Source organism: Caretta caretta, chromosome 3 (assembly GCF_965140235.1).
Source record: "Caretta caretta isolate rCarCar2 chromosome 3, rCarCar1.hap1, whole genome shotgun sequence".
Taxonomy (NCBI): Eukaryota; Metazoa; Chordata; order Testudines; family Cheloniidae; genus Caretta; species Caretta caretta.
The window spans coordinates 39,634,271-39,660,593 of record NC_134208.1 but is presented as its reverse complement, the minus strand read 5'-3'; the positions used below and the strand labels follow the sequence as shown (position 1 = coordinate 39,660,593).

Sequence of the window (26,323 nt, the reverse complement as noted above, 5' to 3'; positions counted from 1 at the left end):
ATCCTTTTTTTGCCTTGGTCTTCACAGACAAGGTCAGCTCCCACACTGCTGCACTGGGCAGCACAGTATGAGGAGAAGGTGAGCAGCCCTCAGTGGTAAAAGAACAGGTTAAGGACTATTTAGAAAAGCACAAATCCATGGGGCCGGATGTCATGCATCCAAGGGTTGAGAGAGAGTTGGCTGATGTGATTGCAGAAACATTGGCCATTATCTTTGAAAACTCGTGGCAATCATGGGAGGTCCCGGATGATTGGAAAAAGACAAATATAGTGCCCGTCTTTAAAAAAGGGAAGAAGGAGAATCTGGGGAACTACAGACAAGTCAGACTCACCTCAGTCCCTGGAAAAATCATAGAGCAGGTCCTCAAGGAATCAATTTTGAAACACTTGGAGAAGACGGTGATCAGGAACAGTAAACATGGATTTACCAAGGGCAAGTCAAGCCTGACCAACCTGATTGCCTTCTATAATGAGATAACTGGCTCTGTGGATATGGGGAAAGTAGTGTACATGATATACCTTGACTTTAGCAAAGCTTTTGATACCGTCTCCCACAGTATGCTTGCCAGCAAGTTAAAGAAGTATCGGCTGGATGAATGGACTATAAGATGGATAGAAATCTGGCTAGATCATTAGACTCAACGGGTAGTGATCAAAGGCTCCATGTCTAGTTGGCAGCCGGTATCAAGTGGAGTGCCTCAGGAGTCTGTCCTGGGGCCGTTTTTGTTCAAAATCTTCATTAATGATCAGTTTGATGGGATGGATTGCACCCTCAGCAAGTTTGCGGATGACACAAAGTGGGTGGGAGAGGTAGATATGCTGGAGGGTAGGGATAGAATCCAGAGTGACCTAGACAAATTTTGGAGGATTGGGCCAAAAGAAATCTAATGAGGTTCAACAAGGACAAGTGCAGAGTCCTGGACTTAGGACAGAAGAATCCCATGCACTGCTACAGGCTGGGGACTGTTCTGCAGAAAAGGACCTGGGGATTACAGTGGATGAGAAGCTGGATATTAGTCAACAGTGTGCCCTTGTTACAACAAGGCTAATGGCATATTGGGCTGCATTAGTAGGAGCGTTGCCAGAAGATCGAGGGAAGTGATTATTCCCCTCTGTTCTGCACTGGTGAGGCCATATCTGGAGTATTGCATCCAGTTTTGGGGCCCCCACTACAGAAAGGATATGGACAAATTGGAGAGAGTCTAGCGGAGGGCAGTGAAAATGATCAGTGGGATGGGGCACACAACTTATGAGGAGAAGTGAGGGAACTGGGTTTATTTAGTCTGCAGAAGAGAAGAGTGAGGGGGGATTTGATAGCTGCCTTCAACTACCTGAAGGGGGGTTCCAAAGAGGATGGAGCTAGGCTGTTCTCAGTGGTGGCAGATGACAGAACAAGGAACAATGGTCTCAAGTTGCAGTAGGGGAGGTCTAGCTTGGATATTAAGAAAACTATTTCACTAGGTGAAGCACTGGAATGGGTTACCTAAGGAGGTGGTGGAATCTCCATCCTTAGAGGTTTTAAGGCCCAGCTTGACAAAGCCCTGGCTAGGATGATTTAGTTGGTATTGGTCCTGCTTTGAGCAGGGGGTTGGACTAGATGACCTCCTGAGGTCTCTTCCAACCCTAATCTTCTATGATTCTATGTAACTATAAAAATGTTTGTTAAGATTGCAAATTCCCTACAATCCAGGGAAAAGCATTACTAAGTGTGAAATGTAAGTTTACCTCAGGAGGTGTTATTTCCTGCCCACCAGGAAAGGCTACTAAATCGAAATTGGCCATTGTGAAACAAAGACTTTGTCAATTGCTCCCCACATCCCTCATGAAGAGGTTATGTGTGGACAGCTCACCCCAGGACCTTGGATTCTGGGGTAATGACAGACAAAGACAAGACAAGAAGAAAAAAAAAGGACAAGAAGAAATTGGATCTTTTATGCTGTCTGGACTCTGAGGGGCAAAGGTTCCTAAATATAAAGCAAGAGATCCCCATGCTGCATGGCATGGGTCAGCCCTAAAGGACACATAGAGCTGCTTATTATAGAAGCCGATAATACCCTTCTAAACCTATGACTGTAATTCATTTGTGTATGTATGTTTCCTGTTTTAACTTTGTAAATAACTCTACTATTTCTTTTCTTAGTTAATAAATCCTTACTAAGTTTATTACAGGACTGGCTACAGGCATTGAGATCTAAGTACAAATGACCTGGGGTAAATGACTGGTCCTTTGGGTGTGGAAGTAACCTGAATATTTATGAGATTTTTGTGTAAAGTGACCATCTATTACATAAATTCAGCTTGCCAAGGTGGCAAGATAGATTGGAATGCCCAAGGGGACTGTCAAACTCTGTGGTAAGATTGTTATAGTGCTTTAGGAGTTCACACTTTTTACTGCATTGATGAAACATAATTATAGAACATACAACCAGTTTGGGGTTTCTGCCCTGCTTTTTGCAGTCTGCCCTGAGGCTGACACTCATTCTCATTAGCCACTCCAGATGATGTGACAGCATCTATAGAAGATATGCTTTAGTTCAACCACCAGTTGAATACATGAATAACTGAGTGAAATTCAATGCTCTGTGCTAAACAAGAAGTCAGATTATATGATCTAAACTGGGACTAATCTAATGGTTCCTTCTGGCCTAATATGTGAGAGTCTATGAAGAAACTTTCATAAAATCACACAGCAAATCTGTGGCAGAACTAGGATTACAACTAAAGCCTACCAATTCCCCAGCTCCATGACTAAATCAGTAAACTACAGTATCTCTGAGATAGGTCAGTAAAATTTCTGTCTCAGCTTCTTCAAATGTGGAATGGGAAATAAGGATTCTTATCTACCACACAGGATGTCCTTAAGAGCCATTAATATCTTCATAGTGCTGTGAAATTGTAAAGCAATTGGTGAGATGGTAGTCAGTGTGTATTTAAAGTTGTAACTAGCTTTCTGTTTCAAGTAAGATCTTGATTCCCCACTTCTATTTTGCACAGACTGTACAAGTCTACCTGAAATATTCTTTGTATGACAGAATAGCTTAAAAATCCAATCCAAAATGAGGCCACTATGCCTCGACCTTGTTCCAGTTGATCTTTGAGCTCCCTGGACTAGCACAGCTTGGGGGAGGAAGGCTCTGAAATTATTCCCTTTTCTCTGCTATCCCAGCTGTTCCCTAATGGTTTCCTAACTTGGAAAATAATCACTTCAGTCTGCCAAGGCAAGAACCAGTCCTCCCCAAGTAGTCTGAGTTGGAGCACAGAAGTCTGAAAACAACTCCAGCTTCAGACCCCATTCCCTCCCAAATTTCAGACCTCAGTGCACTAGTGGGGACACCTGACCATCACCAGCATGAGAACCCCAGCCTGATACATGTGAGATCCTGCTCTATTATCCTTTCCTTCATGTGTTTCTTTCTATCCCCACTATCTTTCTCCTGTCCTATCTCTCGGCTTTTCGCCAATGTCAGCCCTATACACACCGCCTGAGGTTCAGTGCCGGTGGTAAAATTAAAGTGGCCTTCTCTTCACTGTGTTTTTAGCTCAGGATCGCTCATATGCATTAAAAACAGATTTTTTAGCAGTAAAGAGAAGCCCTAAGGTTGCTGAAGAAACCCTTCAGATGTCGTTTGTGCAGTTGCAATAAAAAAGCTAGTGCGTGAAGGACGATTGGAAGCACTGGTAGGTTTCTCATAAGCTCAGGAAGACACCTGGGGTGTCAAGCTGGAACACAAAGAAATTGAAAAATCCCCTCTCTACAAATCTCTGCTTCTAGTAGGGCAAGGAGGCACATGTGGATGTTTGGTCAGTTGGCCTATGTACAATTACAAGATCTCTTTTCTGGTCTTATCTCAATTATCTCCAAAGTATTCTACCCTCATAGGGTGGAATAGGGTGTTAACATTTGAGGATGTGAATCAGAAACACCAAACTTCCCATACCATGGCGAATGCTTCCAAAATGCAAAAAGACTAAGGAGGAAGTTAATGGTCTCATCATATGAGCTATAATTGACCATCATTTTTGTTTCTTAGCTACCTGATAGAGTAAGACATGCTACTTTGTGACAGAGGGGGTATAGGTTCTTTTGCAAGATGGCAAACAGGAAGCAAGACAAACAAACAAAAAAGGTAATATGTAACATTTTTCAAAAAGAACATATTTTTTAAAAACTAAAAAATAGAGACTCAAAGCTTCTTTTTGAAAAGTCAGATTAAAATCAGTGACTTCTTCCAGTAGATGGAGAACTGGTTTCTGCCAACCACAATGGTATTTGCTAGGACAGGGAATTTCAAAAGACCCTAAGGGAGCTGTATGGCCAAATCCATGAGATTTCTTTGATAATCCCAGCCTATTTAGTTAATAATGGTACTACTGTGATGTTTTATGTTCAGAGTTGTAATAATTCCTAGTGATTTACAACACTTTAAAGAAACAGGCACTAAAATATGTAATATTTCCCATTTCTGATAACGTTTAAAATCTTCCTTTGGAAACACCATTTACACTTTAGTGCATTAATCTAAGAATTAGTCTTGACAGAATTGAGCTGTATAAAAGCTCAGTCTGCTCTGCTTGCATATGAATCAAGTATCACAGTATCAGTTTAGAGACATGTTTTTAATTTAATATTCTGTCTTGGACTTGAAACAGGTTATATAAAACTTTACTCATCAAGATAACTCAGAAGGTCTCCATAGTAGATAATTAAAAATGTCTCAAACACAAATCAAATTCTTCTTTCATGTAACATCATAGAAGTATAAAATGTTTCAACTCTTCTGTTACTGTTATTTTTTTTTTGCAATTAATCCCTTCCTACTGATGACAATGGACATACTGTTGCTATATGCTAAGATCCAGTATTCCAGCAATAATGTTTATGATATAAAATCTAAAACATGGCTTCTAGAGGATTCATTTTATTTCTACTTCTATGTGTTGTCTACAAATTATTGTAGTTTTCTTCACTGGCAACAGAAGAGATTTATGTTAAATGTTGAAACCATATAATATTACTTAAGGACCTGAATAATATAACAACAGGCCTTAACCCTGCAATGGTAACTTGGTAGCACAGGCCTCTGCTCCTAGGTGGGGTCCTGTTTAAATCAGTCTTGGCACTACACAAATACAGGGGTCAGTGCTAAAAGACCAGGTTGCAGGATCAGGGCATTAGTCTTAGCAGCAATTTTCTTATGTGCCACTTATCTCTTTACTACAAGAATAAGATATCAGCATTTTAGAGCTTAATGACAGAAAATATCTATAGTTTTAAGAGCTGCGTAATACCTATAAGGCTGCAGATATCCTGGATGACAGGACTACTATGCAAGGAAAATTGGTCTGCTGAGTAGGGCTTGTCTACGCTGGCAAGTTTCTGTGCAGTAAAGCAGCTTTTTGCACTCAAACTGCAGACGTGTGCACACTGCCAAGCCTCTTTGTGCGCAGAAACTCCTCATTTGCAGAGTTGCAAAAAAACCACCTCGACGAGAGTCGTAAGACTATTTGTGCAGAAGCTCTGGCACTCTATTGCCAATGTAAATACTTGATTGCTTTCTGCTCTGTAATTGGCTTCCAGAGCTGTCCCATAATGCCTCAAGTGACCGCTCTGCTCATTGTTTTGAACTCAGCCTGCCCTGGAGACATGCACCCCTCCCCTTTCAAAGCATGCTGTGCTAACCTGTGATGGAACACAAAGCAAACCATTAATGCAGAATGCTCATGCTGTTGAACACAGAGGCTGTGTGTGTGTGTGTGTGTGTGTGTGTGTGTGTGTGAGAGAGAGAGAGAGATTGCTGTGCAAAGAGCCTAGGGAAGGAGGCAGGGGCTGATGTCGGGTTTTCCCCCTCTCCCTGCCTTAGGAATGGTTGCTTTCTGCTGATGTCTGAACTTACAAGACAGCATGCTGACACACTCTGTCCCCCAAAACACAACTCTCTCTCCCCCATACACACACACACACACACACTCCCCTCCCCACACACTTCAGTTGAAAAGCAGCTGGCAATGTGGTAGGATGCCCATGGAACAATGGGATTGAGAAACCTGCATCATGTGACACTATGCCTTCCCCAAGAGGCATTGCAAACCCTTCCCAAAGCACCCTGTGGCCAGTTGCACAGTGGGATAGCTACCACAATGCACTGCTCTCTTTGCCATTGCAAGAGCTGCTAATGTGGATGCGCTCCAGTGTCACAAGGAGCGCAGTGTGGACACACAACAGTGGTTTAATTCCAGCGTTTTAACAGAAGTGGTATAACTTGTGGGGCAAAACCTTGCCAGTGTAGACATACCCTAAGACAAAATATCACCTACCCCCAACTCCCTCTCCCCTTCAGAAGAGGCAGAACTGAAAGTTCTATTTTAGCAGCCTGACTGTGACAAATGTTTGTCAGGTTCCAATGTTTCTAAAAAGGTTAGAGAATGTGTGATGTTTCTGTGGGTTTCCAGAAACCAAATATTACAGAAAAAAGTAGAATTTTCCTATCTTTTTTCCACCTCTGTCTTTTCCCCTGTGTGCATTTCTCTCGTTTGGTTTTCAGAAGTAGGACTGGACGTTGCCAATGAAACCTGACACCTATCTCCTAAATTGAACACTTTTCCCCAACAAGTATATGTATTACTATCAGAAATTACAAGAAATAGCTTTTCCTTTTAAGAAAACTACAAACAGAGAGGGCAGAGGTGAAGCAATAAGGAAGGTGGTTAAAATGAAGATTAAATATTTTTAAGTATTATAAGTTTTAACTTTTTTTCTCTTTTTGTGTGTTTAAAAATGCATCGTGTTAATTTATTAATGATTTGTGCACATGAGATAACGTAATTGGGACACTGGTCAAGACCTTGGGGTTAAATTAAATCATACTTCGTGGATGTTTTGAACACCACAACTAATTTGTTTTTGTAACGGTTTTTAATATAACTGGATCATTGTAGTTATTTTTACTTGTAAATTTTTAAATTGAAAACACATTGAAACATTCTGGTGAAATATTTTAATTTTTTTTAAGCATTGTGTGTATGTGAGACAATGTGTATGTTTATGCAGTACCAAAGTTTTGGGTCTGATCTTCGCACTGTCCAAGACTTACTGTCTGTATAAAACTTCATGGTTGACAAGCAGCTAATGTATTTCATAGATCAAAAAGCCTATCCAATTTATTTGGATAATATTATATTTCACTGCCTTGCAAAATAGTTTGTGGACCTTATAAGTGGTTTCAGGAGATCAATGCAAACTTGCTTTTTCCATTGGAAGGGTGAGACATACTTGGGGAAACAGGTGCAGAAGAAAGGTTAAATTATTTGGGCTTCAAAATTACTTCTAATGATCTGTGATGGCAAGCTCTCACAGTACAAACTCCATAAACTACAAGTGGTGCTGGGTGCCACAGAATCATATATGAGTTAGGCATGAAAATGAGCCAGGCCCTTGTTATGACCTCAAAAGACTTGACAGTCCAGACCACAGCACAAGTGATCTCTGTGTTACACCAAAAAGCAGATTTATAATCTCAAACCATTGCATAATCCTGTGAAAGGATGTAAATGCAATGGCAAACTAACCTTATGATGCTAATCAGATTTGACCATTGTGGGTATTTGTTTATTTAAAACAGGATTTACACTACTTTGTGCACAGAGACGAGAGGGTAGACTTGGTCAAAGGTTATTATGTCATAGTGATCTCCTTTGCCTCATTAAGGTGGTATCATTAAATATAGTCTATTTATAGGACTGAACATGTATATTGAATGGGGGAAAAGGATTTTTGAAATGTAAGAAGTTAGGCCACAAGGAGACAGAAAGGAAGGTGAGATTCACCTGCTGTCTGAGCATAAAGCCAGGGAACAAGATAAAGGTAAAAAGAAAAGGAGTACTGTTAGGCTATAGATATTCAGGCCTGTCTGTAAAGGCCTATACTCTAAGAATTTAGGTGTATTCTTATCACTTGGCTAGTTATAGAGGTACAAAAGAAAGAATCAAAATAACTGTCTGCCGGTGTAAGGGCCTTCTCTTACTGTGACAGTGAGGACCTGTGCTTAGGCTAAGGCCTTTGGCTAAGCAGCAGAGGCAGCCATAAGCTAGGAAGCGAACAGTCACATCCTCACATTCCAAACTAGTCACATTGAAATCAGGTGCTATTGGGCTGTTAGGAATACAGTCCTGTCCTGATAATGCCTATCGCCTCCAGAGAAAGAGAAGTGCCTAGAAAATGTAAAAGGAAACTTAGTTTGATAGCATCCTGTCTGGCAAGAACTCACTTATCAATAGCTGGGATGTGAAATCCTCACTTCTGTATTGTCTTGTCATTATTGTTCCCACTTTGCTATTGTTTGTCTGTATAATCTCTGTCTGGTTCTGTGATTGTTCCTGTCTGCTGTATAATTAATTTTGCTGGGTGTAAACTAATTAAGGTGGTGGGATATAATTGGTTACATAATCATGTTACAATATGTTAGGATTGGTTAGTTAAATTTCAGGAAGATGATTGGTTAAGGTATAGCAAAGCAGAACTCAAGTTTTACGATATAGTCTGCAGTCAATCAGGAAGTGAGTGAGTGTGTGTGGGTGGGGGGGGGGAGGAATGGGAACAGGGAATGTGGGTAAGGAAATTGGAATCATGTTTTGCTAAAGGGGGAGATGGGAACAGGGAATGTGGGTAAGGAAATTGGAATCATGTTTGGCTAAGGGCAGGAATGGGAACAAGGACACAGGTGTAAGGCTCTGTGGTGTCAGAGCTGGGAAGGAGGACACTAAGGAAGGAAACTGTAATCATGCTTGCTGGAAGTTCACCCCAATAAACATCAAATTGTTTGCACCTTTGGACTTTGGGTATTGTTGCTCTCTGTTCATGCGAGAAGGACCAGGGAAGGAAGCGGGTGAAGGAATAAGCCCCCTAACAAGTACTAGTGGCACCTTAGAGACTAACCAATTTATTTGAGCATAAGCTTTTATGAGCTACAACTCACTTTATCGAATGCATCCGATGAAGTGAGCTATAGCTCATGAAAGCTTATGCTCAAATAAATTGGTTAGTCTCTAAGGTGCCACTAGTACTCCTTTTCTTTTTGCGAATACAGACTAACACAGCTGCTACTCTGAAACATAAAAAAACCAGAAGGAAATATTGATTTGTCTGGATAATAAATATAACAAAGGGATGCAGCACAGAATTTTTTTTAAAAAGTATAACATTTTCCAAAATATTCCCATACGGTCTCACACCCATTGCATGTGGCCTTTATAAAATAAATTCAAAGTGTAGTACTTACCCTCCGTGGGATGGTAATTGGGAAGTTCAGGATAAAGTTTGTGTGGATTTTTTACAGCTGCAGAAAAATGTAAATAATTAATTTATATAACATATCAATATAGGTCAATTTACTTTATTTTCTGCTCTTGTAATATATGTTCAGTATCCACAAAATTATTGTAGTTAGCCAAGAAGTGGTGGTGGAGAGAAGAAATAGCTATTTACTGCACTAGGACTGAGGAATGAAACTCTTGATTAATCTATTTCCCAATAGAATAGGAAAGGTGCTTCAGGGGAAAAAAATATCAGCAGGAGCATCACATACCCTACTTGCTGTGTGGCAGAAGGAAGACTAAAATAGAGTAAGGAATTAAGATAGTATCCTAGTGAAAGATTCATCTATCTATTTGAAGAGGATGATGAAAAGAGGCAGCCCATTGGGCCTAGACCAGAAGAGATTAACTTCCTCCTAAAAGTCAGTAGTTTTTACAAGAAAACATTCCCCTTAAATAGGAAAAAAAAATCCATCATACTGTTGGATCATATTAAAGAAGTTCTGTATTAAAATCACAAATGAGTTTGATTCCCCATAGTTTAAATTCCAGGGTATTACTAATTAAGAGGTCTCTTGGTTTTTGGTACTGTTTCTCTCCCTCTATGTGTGAAACTTGCAAGCTGCTAATTGCGTTAGTACATTCTAAGACAGAGTCTGTTCTCAAAGCAATTCACAGAGAGAGAGAAACTCAAAGCAATACTCTGTAACAACAGAAATAGCACCCAGAGACTCCCCGCCCTTTTGTTGTATTAACAATTGTGATTAAAATAGAGATAGAGGATGTATGTGGATGGATGCTTGGTGTGGATAATAACTGAATGATCAGGGAGGTGCCAGCCTAAGAATCCAGTGTCCATCAGCTGAAGAAGGAGTCGAGTGGAAATAACCAGAGGACCCCCCCCCCCCCCCAGAGGGCAGACTGGAATCCACCCAACAGCCTCAAGAATGGGAGAACCAAAGAACAAGATAACATCTAGCAGCACAGAGCTGTCAGGAATGTGGTATCTGCTGATTGATTCAGCAACAGCATGATGAAGCAATTCCCATAGACTGGCATAGGAAGAAATTCCTATAAAAATAGACTCTAAAAAGTGAGAACTTTGGGGAACTCTGATTCTGCAAACCAACTTCCAGGGGCATCAGATGAGCATCTGACAAGGCCCTGCTCCCTCCTCATGTCCAGGCCACCTGGCCAGTGGCTTGGCATGAGCAACTCTAAGGCTGGTAACTATGATAACAACCTTGCAGAACCTGTGTGTGTGTGTGTACGTGTGCATGAATGAATGTGTGAATAAATATGAAATTGAATGGAATGTTATAGCTATAACTAACTGCTTACCATGATTCTTTCTGTATTCACAATAAATGTGGTATTTTGCCTTTTTCCCTTTAATAAGATCCTGCTGGTTTTTATTTTATTGGTATAACAATACAAAGTGGACCATTATGTACCCAATTAACTTTAATATCCCTTCTGAGCTATTACATACATGACTGTAAAACTGGCACTAATTTCTATATTCAGCTGTCATCTACAATATGTAGTAATAATACAATCAGCCATTTTGTAGTGTCTGTTTAGTAAACGTTATGTTGCATTTAGAAATTCGATAAAAGTACATTAGAAGTTAAAAACCATAAAAATTTCACCCATTATCTTTCATGAATCTATCCCAAAATACTTCCACTTTTTGACAAATCAAGCTGTTATAGAGAAGTTACCATCTCACACAAGAAAAGGGGGTTGAATAGCATAAAAACATCAATACTCAGAGTATTTCTAATACTCTTCTTTCACATATAGCAACAATTTAATGTAATCATCAAAACACTCATACCTGCTGTTGCAGCATACACAGGTGGTTTACGTGATTGTGGCCTCGATGATGGTTTAACAGGTGGATCATTAGCCTAAAATAAATAATTTTAAAAATAGCAAAAATCACTCCTCACTAGCAAGTATAGGTTAATGTAACTGAAGGCCTGGAGATAGTCCAGAAGAAATTAAGAAGCACCCATCACATATTTCCTCTTGATGACATTACATTTCAAACTATAAAACTAAAGATGGATTTTGATATAGCCACACAATAATTCACTACGAAGTTATATGTGTAAATGATAAATGTTACTGCTTGATGTTTTAACAAAAAGGTGGAAAATAAATTATATATATTATAGTCTCTCTCAATAGCATCAGCTGTTACATCTACAGAGATAATATTGCCTAGACATTGATAATGTCTTTTCCCATAATTCTCAGCATCTTCTCAGAGATTAAATATGATGGCCCAATCCAAGAGTTATAATTTTGGATGGAAAACAGAAGGAGCAGAACACTCAACTGAAAAACCCTGGTTTGTTCCATATATTCTTAAGAATTAACATTTTTCTTGAAGATCAAGCTGCAGCTGAAAAGAACATTTTGAATATTTCTGATTGTAGTGTGTCAAATACAGATATGTCTCTTTAAGTTGGTTGTCTTCTCGGAAACAGTGTAATGAAGAATTATTTTGTTAGACTGGAGTATGCAAAACTTAATGTAATAGTAGGGTTCTTCTGTGGAGGAGGTTCCCCTGGCAATACTGAACAGTGCGCTTGAGTGAATACAGTATACTCAAAGAAGACACCCTACCCTTCCATCAGTCAGCACTTAACATATCCAATGACTTCAATGCGAGTGCCATCAACACAGCAATATTAGGATTAGGTCTAATTGTAGATGAAAGGATTTAGCAACAGAGAGCCAATATGGAAAAAGATGTGTGCAAACCTTCCTTTGTTCCCTTGCTGCTTTCCTTGCATTGTTTTTCTGCTCCTCATTTTCATATTGTTCAGTAAAGCAATCCAGAATTTCATGCAGATCTTCTGATTGAGTAAGACGAGGTACATCACCAAATAAAATGGCACTAGCTCGAATATCTTGACCATAAAATCTAGCACAAAAAATTATATCAGTTGCTTTAATCATCATCTCATCTATACTTCTAGTTTAGCCTACAGTTTAAAAGACTCCCTATGTACCATGCCATTTCGACATGTTGTATAAATAACACTTACTTGATTTCTTAAATTGATTACCCATGAAGGAATGGCAGAAGTTGTTCAATGCTCAATATAAATTGAGAACAATAAAGTACAGGGAACAGACTTGTTTCCCTTTATTATTACTTCAGCTTAATTTTCACCAATATTTTGTTCCAGCTCATTTTCTACAGAAAAGCATGGTGGTGTGCAAAAAATGAAACATCAGGATTTTTTTGTGTGCGCGCACTAGCAGATGCCAGCTGCAGGATCATCTGCTGCACTGAAAGTCAGCATTAAACAAGGAAAGAACAGTGATTTCACAGAAAACAGTTATAGCTTAAAGGGCTTTTAATGTGGCCTTTTTAATATCGACCACAATAACTCTGGGTAACCATAGAAAACAAGTGGTACCAACTTGCTAAAACTCTTGCTATATTGTGATTACAGATTTTATTTATTTATTTAAAGAGTCCTTTCATATTAGAGCAAGAAGGAAAACTGGACTCTTGGTAATGTTCAACAGTATCTGTTTTCACAAATATGCCATAAACATTTCAGTGGATGTGTTATTTGTTTCTAAGCATGTACAATTAACTACTCACTGAGTGGCCTAATTCACAGACTTAGACTCCTTGAGTGGCCTAGTTCACAGCGTACACAAACCTTTAGGACCCACCCACTAGCATGGTCTGCCTGTTCCAATGGGAGACATATCCCTAACCTGTTCTTCTCCCTGCTGCGTGTGCATCTTGCTTTCTGACCTTGCCTCGGCTGTACAAGGGGAGAACCTGCTCGCATGCGTCCCCGCATATCTTCTACATGTACTCACATAAGGGCCTGTCAAAACCGTGCTTTTAAGAAATATGAATTAATGCCTTTGCTACTGTACAGCTTAAAATTGGTACAGTACATTTCGGATTTTTAAAAACCTTTACTCTTATAAACAGCAATACTAGGATTGGAGATTTTTAGAAAAAGGAGACATATTCAATTTAAAATTTTAATTGTCTCCAACTCAGACTGGTTTGATTTTAATGTATTTTTCATCCAAGTGGTCTGACTCAAACAAGATTTCAAACCTGTCAGAAAACAGCATGGAAAACCTCATTTCTTTGCATTTTAGTGTATCTTTGGAACCATGTGTTAAAGCAAATGTATAATTTTCTTGGGAGGAGGGATAAAAAATAAAGTATTTTGGAAAGATTTTAGTTTTATCATATTATCTATGTATAATTTTGATTTTACAGTATTGCTATCATCTTAGAAAGCAGCTGACAATAAAGTTAAAGAAATCTAGTATGTGTATGTTTACAACAATGGCACCAGAATGGAAAATAATTTTAAGATTTAGAAAACTGGACCTAAATCTCCCATCAATTCTGACAGTTTTGATAGCAATGGGTAAAACAAAACAAAACAGAAAGAAGCAGCTCTTGAGCATCTTTAGTGAGGCTCTAAATCACAATCCCTAATTTATTTTTAAAAAGACATTGAACCAGATATCTGCCATTCCCTGCCAAATCTAATACATCAGAAGTTCAAAAACTTCTTGTTTTAATGAAAAAAAGACAGATAACTCACATCAGAAATAAACTCTTGGCATGGTGCAGTGGAATAAATGTTCATATGGAGGCAATATAATTTCAATACTCAAATTCCACCATTAATGCTTCTGGAGATACCATGGGCCCAATTTTGCTTTCGATAATCACCTGCAATTTCTACTGAAATCATTCCAGGGATAGAATTTGTTCCACTGTACCAGTAGTAGGCAACCTGCGGCCCAACAGGGTAATCTGATTGCAGGCTGCAAGACATTTTGCCGACATTGACCGTTCACAGGCATGGCCCCCCGCAGCTCCCAGTGGCTGCAGTTTGCCATTCCCAGCCAATGGGAGCTGTGGGAAGCAGCGGGCCAGCGCAATCAGATTACCCTGGTGGGCTGAATGCGGCCCGCGGGCACTAAGTTGCCCACCACTGCACTATACCAATATATATCAAATATTCACCTATTAACCCTGAAAGTACAGTAGACATTTAAAGTATCTGAACAATGAATTACCTTACCCTGATTTGTTTATAAATTAGGGAACTGGCTGTGAACTCAACACAACCAAAAGTAGTATATCAGAGCATCTCAATTCTACAAAGTTAACTATAAGATTTATTTTGAATATTTTCCTAAAAGTCCATCCCACTAAAATTCCAGTGTAACCCATTTGATGATGCAGTACAAAATATGGAAGAAACACACATGAACAATATAGATTAAATCTCAGGAAAAACTTCCTAACTGTAAGAACAGTAGGACAATGGAACAGATTGCCTCGGGAGGTTGTGGAAGCTTCTTCACTGGAGGTTTTCACAAAGAGGCTGGATAGTCATCTGTCTTGGACAATTTAGACACCACAAATCCCCCATCTTGGCAGGCAGTTAGACTAGATGACCCTTGCGGTCCCTTCTAACTCTATGAGTCTATGATTTTGAATCCGACTTACTTGCGATTAGTTTCTTTCCTTTCAATTAAACATGTTCCTTCTAAAGATACCCCTGCAAACAACCCTCGTGATTTGCAGTATGTATAGACAGCAGCTGAGCTTCGTACGGCAACATCACCTTCTAAATTTCTACAAAAAAGAAAAAAGTTTGCATGGCTCTTATCAACATGCTATTGTAACAAGAATAGCAATTGCTCATTCTAAATTTTACAATTCTGGCACAATGATCAAATTATTTCTGACAATCTGCATTTCTGATTGTCCAATTACTTTGCTACAACTGAACAAATGCATTCCTTGCTTATTTTCCACATCTGGATTTTGAGGGGGAGTAAAAAGTAAAAGTGAAAGTGCACTATGGATGAGAAGTACCATGCGTAGGGAAATAAAACAGTAATTAAATTATCCAGTCTCTCAGACAATGAAATAAAGAGCCATTCTGGAAATGTGATAAAATTGTACAGAAAGATGGCCATTTTCCTTTTAAAAATATAGATTTTCAGATTTAAGCTGCAGCCACATGTTCACCTGTAATGTAAGTATTTTTTACCTATAGGTTGTAAGTAGCCTTTGATTCATGTCTATCTGTTCCTTTTCCCTCTGATCAATCCTATTATTTCCACTGAAGATTTTAAAAAAATGTAAACCAGTGCAATATAAATTTAAATTGATGTATTTTTAAAATATTGTCAGACAACTCAATGCATTATACTACTTCTATTTTAAAGATAAAATAGCTATTTTCCATATTATACATTGTTTGAAATGCAGTTTTCTAGAACGCTAATCTTTAGACTGTTGGCATACAACATTTTTTGCTATGCTAGGGAGCAGAGCAGTAAGCAGGAATTTTGTTTTGCAAGGGAGTATGTAGAAACATAGGAATTGCCCTATTGTCTCTGGTCCAAGGTCCATCTAATCCAGTATACTGTCTCCAGCAGTGGCCAGTACCAGATGCTTCAGCAGAAGGTTTAAGAACCCTGCAACAGGAAATTCTGGAATAATCTGCCCCCCACATTAAGTCTCAGCTGAGTCTTTAATATTTAAAAATCAGTTAAGCCCTGAGGCATGAGGTTTAACATCTCTTCCTCAAAATTTGCTATCATTAGTAAGGCAACTCTGGGTATTCTTGATATCCATTAAAAATATTCAGTTCTTCTTGAATTGGATTAAATTCTGACTTGAACAACTTTGTAAAGCCGTGATTTCCAGAGTTTAATTACATGTTAATGTATGAAAAACAACTTACCAGTTTTGAATTTATCTTTTAATTTTATTGAATATCCCTTTGTTTTTGTGTTATCAGACAAGTTAAACAAAAATTCCTGATCTCTTCTCTCTACCATTCATTATTTTATATACTTCTACTATGTTCCCTCTTATTCACCTCCTTTCTAAGGTAAGCAAACCAGCCTTTTAAGTCTCTCTTCCTATCAGAGCTCTTTTTATGCCCTTGATCATTCTTGTTGCTCTTTTCTGAACCCCTCTAGTTCTGTAGTATCCTTTTTGAGATGGGGTGACCAGTAGGGTAAACAGTATTCCAGATGACTTGGCATTAGAATATTCTCTGTATTATTCATCATCCCATTCCTCATACAACCTAGCATCTTGTTTGCTTTTTAGACCACATTAGCTGCACATTAGGCAAAGGTCCTCACTGAGCTGTCAACAATGATGCCCATGTTCCTTTCCTGGACTGATACAGTTAATTCAGAACTCGGTTAACGTGTATGAGTAGTTTAGATTTTCTCCTTCAATATTTATTACATTTTATTTATCAACATTATTTATTATTTGTATTGTAGCACTTAGCAGCCCCAGTCATGGACCAGGACCCCACTGTACCAGGCTCTGTATAAGCAAAACAAAAAGATCCGTGCCCCCAGAGGTTTACAATCTATGCATAAGACAAGAGACAACAGGTGGATGCAGACAGATGGACAGAGGAGTACAAGGAGACAAAATAACATTGGTCAGCACAATACAGGGTTGCAGTCTCATTTGTTTGTACAACTTTAGCTATTTGCTCTTTGAAATCCACTTTGGCCCTTTCAATTTCCCCTTGTATTTACTGCCTGCTATAATTTATGCTCCTGTATATTAGCTTTACTAGGGTCAGATTTCCAGATTTTGAAGGATTTCTGTTTGAAGAGACTCAAAATTTGCAGTGAAGCCATATTGGTTTACACTCCTTGCTGTACACTGTCTTAACAGCATGCATGTCTTCCAAGTGCTTATCTTCATTTTACTTGTGGCACCTTAGAGACTAACCAATTTATCTGAGCATGAGCTTTCGTGAGCTACAGCTCACTTCATCGGATGCATACCGTGGAAACTGCAGCAGACTTTATATACACACAGAGAACATGAAACAATACCTCCTCCCACCCCACTGTCCTGCTGGTAATAGCTTATCTAAAGTGATCATCAAGTTGGGCCATTTCCAGCACAAATCCAGGTTTTCTCACCCTCCACCCCCCCCCCCCCCCACACACACAAACTCACTCTCCTGCTGATAATAGCCCATCCAAAGTGACAACTCTCTACACAATGTGCATGATAATCAAGTTGGGCCACTTCCTGCACAAATCCAGGTTCTCTCACCCCCTTACCCCCCTCCAAAAAACACACACACAAACTCACTATCCTGCTGGTAATAGCTCATCCAAAGTGACCACTCTCCCTACAATGTGCATGATAATCAAGGTGGGCCATTTCCAGCACAAATCCAGGTTTTCTCACCCCCCCACCCCCATACACACACAAACTCACTCTCCTGCTGGTAATAGCTCATCCAAAGTGACCACTCTCCCTACAATGTGCATGGTAATCAAGGTGGGCCATGTCCAGGACAAATCCAGGCTCTCTCCCCCCCCTCCCCCCTTTATTCTATTCAGGGGACACCATCACAGGGCCTAATAACATCAGCCACACTATCAGAGGCTCGTTCACCTGCACATCCACCAATGTGATATATGCCATCATGTGCCAGGAATGCCCCTCTGCCATTTACATTGGTCAAACTGGACAGTCTCTACGTAAAAGAATAAATGGACACAAATCAGATGTCAAGAATTATAACATTCATAAACCAGTCTGAGAACACTTCAATCTCTCTGGTCACGCACTCACAGACATGAAGGTCGCTATCTTAAAACAAAAAAACTTCAAATCCAGACTCCAGCGAAAAACTGCTGAATTGGAATTCATTTGCAAATTGGATATTATTAATTTAGGCTTAAATAGAGACTGGGAGTGGCTAAGTCATTATGCAAGGTAGCCTATTTCCCCTTGTTTTTTCCTACCCCCCCCCCCAAGACGTTCTGGTTAAACTTGGATTTAAACTTGGAGAGTGGTCAGTTTGGATGAGCTATTGCCAGCAGGAGAGTGAGTTTGTGTGTGTGTTTTTTGGAGGGGGGTGAGAGAACCTGGATTTGTGCAGGAAATGGCCCAACTTGATTATCATGCACATTGTAGGGAGAGTGGTCACTTTGGATGAGCTATTACCAGCAGGATAGTGAGTTTGTGTGTGTGTTTTTTGGAGGGGGGTGAGAGAACCTGGATTTGTGCAGGAAATGGCCCAACTTGATTATCATGCACATTGTGTAGAGAGTTGTCACTTTGGATGGGCTATTACCAGCAGGAGAGTGAGTTTGTGTGTGGGGGGTGGAGGATGAGAAAACCTGGATTTGTGCTGGAAATGGCCCAACTTGATGATCACTTTAGATAAGCTATTACCAGCAGGACAGTGGGGTGGGAGAAGGTATTGTTTCATGTTCTCTGTGTGTATATAAAGTCTGCTGCAGTTTCCACGGTATGCATCCGATGAAGTGAGCTGTAGCTCACGAAAGCTCATGCTCAAATAAATTGGTTAGTCTCTAAGGTGCCACAAGTACTCCTTTTCTTTTTGCGAATACAGACTAACACGGCTGTTACTCTGAAACCTATCTTCATTTTAGATTTCAGAGTGGTAGCTGTGTTAGTCTGTATCAGCAAAAAGAATGAGGAGTACTTGTGGCACCTTAGAGACTAAGGGTATGTCTACACTACGGAATAAGGTCAAATTTATAGAAGTCGGTTTTTTAGAAATCGGTTTTATATATTTGAGTGTGTGTGTGTCCCCACAGAAAATGCTCTAAGGGCATTAACTCGGCGGAGTGCTTCCACAGTACCGAGGCAGGAGTCGACTTCCGGAGCGTTGCACTGTGGGTAGCTATCCCACAGTTCCCGCAGTCTCCGCTGCCCATTGGAATTCTGGGTTGAGATCCCAATGCCTGATGGGGCTAAAACATTGTCGCGGGTGGTTCTGGGTACATATCGTCAGGCCCCCCTTCCCTCCCTCCCTCCGTGAAAGCAAGGGCAGACAATCATTTCACGCCTTTTTTCCTGAGTTACCTGTGCAGACGCCATACCACGGCAAGCATGGAGCCCGCTCAGGTAACCATCACCGTATGTCTCCTGGGTGCTGGCAGACACGGTATGGCATTGCTACACAGTAGCAGCAACCCATTGCCTTCTGGCAGCAGACGGTGCAATACGACTGATAGCCGTCCTCGTCGTGTCCGAGGTGCTCCTGGCCACGTTGGCTGGGAGCGCCTGGGCAGACATGGGCGCAGGAACTAAATTTGGAGTGACTTGACCAGGTCATTCTCTTTAGTCCTGCAGTCAGTCCTATTGAACCATCTTATGGTGAGCAGGCAGGTGATACGGATTGCTAGCAGTCGTACTGTACCATCTTCTGCCGGGCAGGCAAGAGATGAGGATGGCTAGCAGTCGTACTGTACCATCTTCTGCCGAGCAGCCATGAGATGTGGATGGCATGCAGTCCTTCTGCACCGTCTGCTCCCAGCCAAAGATGTAAAAGATAGATGGAGTGGATCAAAACAAGAAATAGGCCAGATTTGTTTTGTACTCATTTGCCTCCTCCCCCGTCTAGGGGACTCATTCCTCTGGTCACACTGCAGTCACTCACAGAGAAGGTGCAGCGAGGTAAATCTAGCCATGTATCAATCAGAGGCCAGGCTAACCTCCTTGTTCCAATAAAAACAATAACTTAGGTGCACCATTTCTTATTGGAACCCTCTGTGAAGTCCTGCCTGAAATACTCCTTGATGTAAAGCCACCCGCTTTGTTGATTTTAGCTCCCTGAAGCCAACCCTGTAAGCCGTGTCGTCAGTCGCCCCTCCCTCCGTCAGAGCAACAGCAGACAATCGTTCCGCGCCTTTTTTCTGTGCGGACGCCATACCAAGGCAAGCATGGAGGCCGCTCAGCTCACTTTGGCAATTAGGAGCACATTAAACACCACACGCATTATCCAGCAGTATATGCAGCACCAGAACCTGGCAAAGCGATACCGGGCGAGGAGGCGACGTCAGCGCGGTCACGTGAGTGATCAGGACATGGACACAGATTTCTCTGAAAGCATGGGCCCTGCCAATGCATGCATCATGGTGCTAATGGGGCAGGTTCATGCTGTGGAACGCCGATTCTGGGCTCGGGAAACAAGCACAGACTGGTGGGACCGCATAGTGTTGCGGGTCTGGGACGATTCCCAGTGGCTGCGAAACTTTCGCACGCGTAAGGGCACTTTCATGGAACTTTGTGACTTGCTTGCCCCTGCCCTGAGGCGCATGAATACCAAGATGAGAGCAGCCCTCACAGTTGAGAAGCGAGTGGCGATAGCCCTGTGGAAGCTTGCAACGCCAGACAGCTACCGGTCAGTTGGGAATCAATTTGGAGTGGGCAAATCTACTGTTGGGGCTGCTGTGATGCAAGTAGCCCACGCAATCAAAGATCTGCTGATATCAAGGGTAGTAACCCTGGCAAATGTGCAGGTCATAGTGGATGGCTTTGCTGCAATGGGATTCCCTAACTGTGGTGGGGCCATAGACGGAACCCATATCCCTATCTTGGCACCGGAGCACCAAGCCGCCGAGTACATAAACCGCAAGGGGTACTTTTCAATAGTGCTGCAAGCTCTGGTGGATCACAAGGGACGTTTCACCAACATCAACGTGGGATGGCCGGGAAAGGTGACGCTCGCATCTTCAGGAACTCTGGTCTGTTTCAAAAGCCGCAGGAAGGGACTTTATTCCCAGACCAGAAAATAACTATTGGGGATGTTGAAATGCCTATATGTATCCTTGGGGACCCAGCCTACCCCTTAATGCCATGGCTCTTGAAGCCGTACACAGGCAGCCTGGACAGTAGCCAGGAGCTGTTCAACTACAGGCTGAGCAAGTGCAGAATGGTGGTAGAATGTGCATTTCGACGTTTAAAGGTGCGCTGGCGCAGTTTACTGACTCGCCTAGACCTCAGCGAAACCAATATTCCCACTGTTATTACTGCTTGCTGTGTGCTCCACAATATCGTGAGAGTTAGGGGGAGATGTTTATGGCGGGGTGGGAGGTTGAGACAAATCGCCTGGCTGCTGGTTATGCGCAGCCAGACACCAGGGCGGTTAGAAGAGCACAGGAAGGCGTGGTATGCATCAGAGAAGCTTTGAAAACCAGTTTCATGACTGGCCTGGCTACAGTGTGAAAGTTCTGTTTGTTTCTCCTTGATGAAACCCCCCGCCCCTTGGTTCACTCTACTTCCCTGTAAGCTAACCACCCTCCCCTCCTCCCTTCAATCACCGCTTGCAGAGGCAATAAAGTCATTGTTGCTTCACATTCATGCATTCTTTATTCATTCATCACACAAATAGGGGGATGACTACCAAGGTAGCCCAGGAGGGGTGGTGGAGGAGGGAAGGAAAATGCCAAACAGCACTTTAAAAGTTTACAACTTTAAAATTTATTGAATGCCAGCCTTCTTTTTTGGGGGCAACCCTCTGCGGTGGAGTGGCTGGTTGGCCGGTGGCCCCCCCACCGCGTGCTTGGGCGTCTGGGAGTGGAGGCTATGGAACTTGGGGAGGAGGGCGGTTGGTTACACAGGGGCTGTAGTGGCAGTTTGTGCTCCAGCTGCCTTTGCTGCAGCTCAGCCATACACTGGAGCATACTGGTTTGGTCCTCCAGCAGCCTCAGCATTGAATCCTGCCTCCTCTCATCACGCTGCCGCCACATTTGAGCTTCAGCCCTGTCTTCAGCCCACCACTTACTCTCTTCAGCCCGCCACCTCTCCTCCCGGTCATTTTGTGCTTTCCTGCACTCTGACATTATTTGCCTCCACGCATTCGTCTGTGCTCTGTCAGTGTGGGAGGACAGCATGAGCTCGGAGAACATTTCATCTCGAGTGCGTTTTTTTTTCTTTCTAAGCTTCACTAGCCTCTGGGAAGGAGAAGATCCTGTGATCATTGAAACACATGCAGCTGGTGGAGAAAAAAAAAGGGACAGCGGTATTTAAAAAGACACATTTTATAAAACAGTGGCTACACTCTTTCAGGGTAAACCTTGCTGTTAACATTACATACATAGCACATGTGCTTTCGTTACAAGGTCGCATTTTGCCTCACCCACCGCGTGGCTTCCCCCTCAACCCTCCCCCCTCCCTGTGGCTAACAGCGGGGAACATTTCTGTTTAGCCACAGGAATGGGCTCCTCTGAGTGTCTCCTGAAGAAAAGCGTTCTATTTCAACCAGGTGACCATGAATTATATCTCACTCTCCTGAGGATACCACAGAGAGATAAAGAACGGATGTTGTTTGAACGCCAGCAAACATACACTGCAATGCTTTGTTGTACAATGATTCCCGAGTATGTGTTACTGGCCTGGAGTGGTAAGTGTCCTACCATGAAGGACGCAATAAGGCTGCCCTCCCCAGAAACCTTTTGCAAAGGCTTTGGGAGTACATCCAGGAGAGCCACGAATGCCAGGGCAAAGTAATCTTTTCACATGCTTGCTTTTAAACCATGTATAGTAGTTTAAAAGGTACACTCACCGGAGGTCCCTTCTCCGCCTGCTGGGTCCAGGAGGCAACCTTGGGTGGGTTCGGGGGGTACTGGCTCCAGGTCCAGGGTGAGAAACAGTTCCTGGCTGTCGGGAAAACCGGTTTCTCCGCTTGCTTGCTGTGAGCTATCTACAACCTCATCATCATCATCTTCTTCGTCCCCAAAACCTGCTTCCGTATTGCCTCCATCTCCATTGAAGGAGTCAAACAACATGGCTGGGGTAGTGGTGGCTGAACCCCCTAAAATGGCATGCAGCTCATCATAGAAGCGGCATGTTTGGGGCTCTAACCCGGAGCGGCTGTTCGCCTCTCTGGTTTTCTGGTAGGCTTGCCTCAGCTCCTTCAGTTTCACGCGGCACTGCTTCGGGTCCCTGTTATGGCCTCTGTCCTTCATGCCCTGGGAGATTTTGACAAAGGTTTTGGCATTTCGAAAACTGGAACGGAGTTCTGATAGCACGGATTCCTCTCCCCATACAGCGATCAGATCCCATACCTCCCGTTCGGTCCATGCTGGAGCTCTTTTGCGATTCTGGGACTGCATCATGGTCACCTCTGCTGATGAGCTCTGCATGGTCACCTGCAGCTTGCCACGCTGGCGAAACAGGAAATGAGATTCAAAAGTTCGTGGTTCTTTTCCTGTCTACCTGGCCAGTGCATCTGAGTTGAGAGTGCTGTCCAGAGCGGTCACAATGGAGCACTCTGGGATAGCTCCCGGAGGCCAATAATGTCGAATTGTGTCCACAGTACCCCAAATTCGAGCCGGTAAGGCCGATTTAAGCGTTAATCCACTTGTCAGGGGTGGAGTAAGGAAATCGATTTTAAGAGCCCTTTAAGTCGAAATAAAGGGCTTCATCGTGTGGACGGGTGCAGGTTTACATCGATTTAATGCTGCTAAATTCGACCTAAAGTCCTAGTGTAGACCAGGGCTAACAAATTTATTTTAGAGTTAGCTCAAGGTATAGCTCAAGTTTCCCCCCATAACATGACTCCCATCCACACAAAAACATCTCTAGCTCAAGACAGGTGGTGGTTTTAACTTGAGCTAGCTGCTCTGTCAGGAGGTGAAGGTTGAAGCTCATGTGCTACTGCTGCTCAAGCTAGTAACGCAGTGGCAATGCAACAGGTGAAGCCACAACAACTCATCAGGTGTTAGTCCATTCCCTCTGCTAATCTAGTCACTTTGTATAGCGCAAGTGTGTTGTTTCAGAAGGCAAGTCTACATATGTGGTGGCATTTAAAGTACAGACACTGAACACCCCAGCTAGCACGGGTATAAATATCAATGTTGATGGCGAGGCATGACTTACGCAGGTAGAGTAGAGTGCCCTACATATGTAAACACACAGAATACATACCCTACATGTTCTTTACATGTCCATGCAGTGCCTCCCATGTCTACACTGCTCTTTTTAGTGGTGAAACAGCAGGGAAAGAAGGAACTCAGATGAACAAACTTGATTGAACTGTTGTAGTGAAGATAATCGGAGACTCTTATTGTATTTTTAGTACCATTCATGCCACCTCTAGGAATTTTTCTTCCTTTACTTTTAGGTTTAGGGCCTTTTTGACTAACATTCTCATTTCATTTAAATCTCCCTTTCTAATGGTAAGTGTCACTATGACTTTATGGTGCCCTACTTGCACTTTGGATGTTGAACCTAATTTTTTCATGGTCATTATAGCTCAGTGTCTCAGCTAATGTCACTACTTGAATTAGCTCCTGTGTATTACTTACAATTAAATCAAAAATTGTTCCTCTTGCATGTTCAGCAAGTAGTTGTTCCAAGAAACAACTAGCTAAGGCGTTCAGACATTTTCTCTCAACTTTGTCCTGTTGTGTCATTTTATATCGGGATCATTGAAAATCCTCCATTACCATCATTTTGTTAGATTTTGGCTGTCTCATTGATCTTACTCAACATTCTGCACACACTGTTTCATTCTTGATCCAGAGACTGTAGTATAGCCCTACTAATATACACAATCTTTAATCTCAGGTTTTGTATCATTCTACTGGGTGGTTCCCTCCACTCAGAATTTTCATCTGGCTAAATTCAATGGAATCCTTTAGAAACAGTGCTACTATCCTACCTCTACGGACTAGTCTATCTTTCCGGTATAGTTTGTAACCCAGGTATTATTGTATACCATTGTTTTGTTTTGTTGTCATTTCACCAAGGTTCAATAATGTCTATTACATAAAGGTCCTAGTACACTGGAAGGCATTCTAGTTCACTTATTTCTGATTTTAAACTTCTTCAATTTGTATATTGTAGATGCCTTTGTGTTACAGACTAAAAGGAGTAATTCCAAAGCAAATATAGCCAATGTCAAGGCACTAAATGGGCAGGTAACAGTAGTGCCAATCCCAAGAATTAAAAAAATCATAAGATTTAAGTCTACCTTCCCCACAAATGAAATTAGCTTAAAAAGTCATGGGACTGTACAAGTTATAATTTTGGGGTCTTTTTAGTGCCTTATAGTTTTTAAGCTCTCAGAGTTCATGATTTCAAGCTTTTCTTTGCAACCATAAGGGCTATTCTGCCTTTAAAATAAAGGGCAAAATTCTCACGTATGCATGATTCCAGGAGCAGGAACTTTATGAACCCACCCCTAGCAAATATCACGAGACTTGTGTTAATATCCTTGGAAACACTGTAATAAATTTTAGAAACACAGAAAAAACCAAAACCCTTGCTAACCACTCCCAGCTTCTGACAAACAGAGGCTAGAGACACTCAGAGCATGGTGTTGCATCCCTGCTCATCCAGCCTAACAGACATTGATGGACCTATCCTCCATGAACTTATCTAGTTCTTTTTTGAACCATTATAGTTTTGGCCTTCACAACATCCCCTGGCAAAGAGTTCCACAGGCTGACAGTGTTGTGTGAAGAAGCACTTCCTTTTGTTGGTTTTAAACCCCCTACATACTAATTTCATTTGGTGATCCCTAGTTTATGTGTTATGTGAAGGAGTAAATAACATTTCCTTATTCACTTTCTCCACACCAGTCCAGATTTTATATACCTTTATCATATCCACCACTTAGTCATTTCTTTTCCAAGCTGAAAAGTTCAAGTCCTTATAATCTCTGCTCATACAGAAGCTGTTCCATACCCCTAATCATTTTTGTTGCCCTTCTCTGCACCTTTTCCAATTCCAATTTTTTGAGATGAGGCGACCACATCTGCATGCAGTATTCAAGATGTGGGCATACCATGAATTTATATAAAGGCATTATGATATTTTCTGTTTGATTATCTATCCCTTTCTTAATGGTTCCTAACATTTTGTTAGTTTTGACTGTCACTGCACATTAAGTGGATGTTTTCAGAGAACTATCCACAGTGACTCCAAGATCTCTTTCTTGAGTGGGAACAGTTAATTTAGAACCCATCATTTTGTATGTACAGTTGGGATTATGTTTTTCAATGTGCATTACTTTGCATTTATCAAAATTAAATTTCATTTGCCATTTTGTTGCCCAGTCACCCAGTTTTGTAAGGTCCCTTTGTAACTCTTGACAGTCTGTTCTGGACCTAAGTAATTTGAGTAACTTTGCAAAATTTGCCACTTTACCAGATCATTTATCAATATT

General features: G+C 41.5%; 1 protein-coding gene across 7 annotated transcripts in view; it reads right to left on the bottom strand.

The window, feature by feature from the left end:
• Positions 1-26,323, bottom strand: part of SH3YL1 (SH3 and SYLF domain containing 1) — a 158,325-nt gene that overhangs the window by 67,509 nt on the left and 64,493 nt on the right. For 6 of the 7 annotated variants that reach the window (XM_048845370.2, XM_048845369.2, XM_075126445.1 and 3 more), the window contains exons 6-9: positions 14,836-14,964; positions 12,084-12,246; positions 11,149-11,221; positions 9,275-9,331 (exon numbers count right to left, since the gene is read on the bottom strand). In XM_048845370.2, coding sequence (XP_048701327.1) covers positions 9,275-9,331; positions 11,149-11,221; positions 12,084-12,246; positions 14,836-14,964 — 422 coding nt within the window. Of the gene's footprint in view, positions 1-9,274; positions 9,332-11,148; positions 11,222-12,083; positions 12,247-14,835; positions 14,965-21,536; positions 22,145-22,714; positions 23,316-26,323 lie in introns of those variants that run through there. The other variant, XM_075126444.1, reaches the window with a different exon arrangement.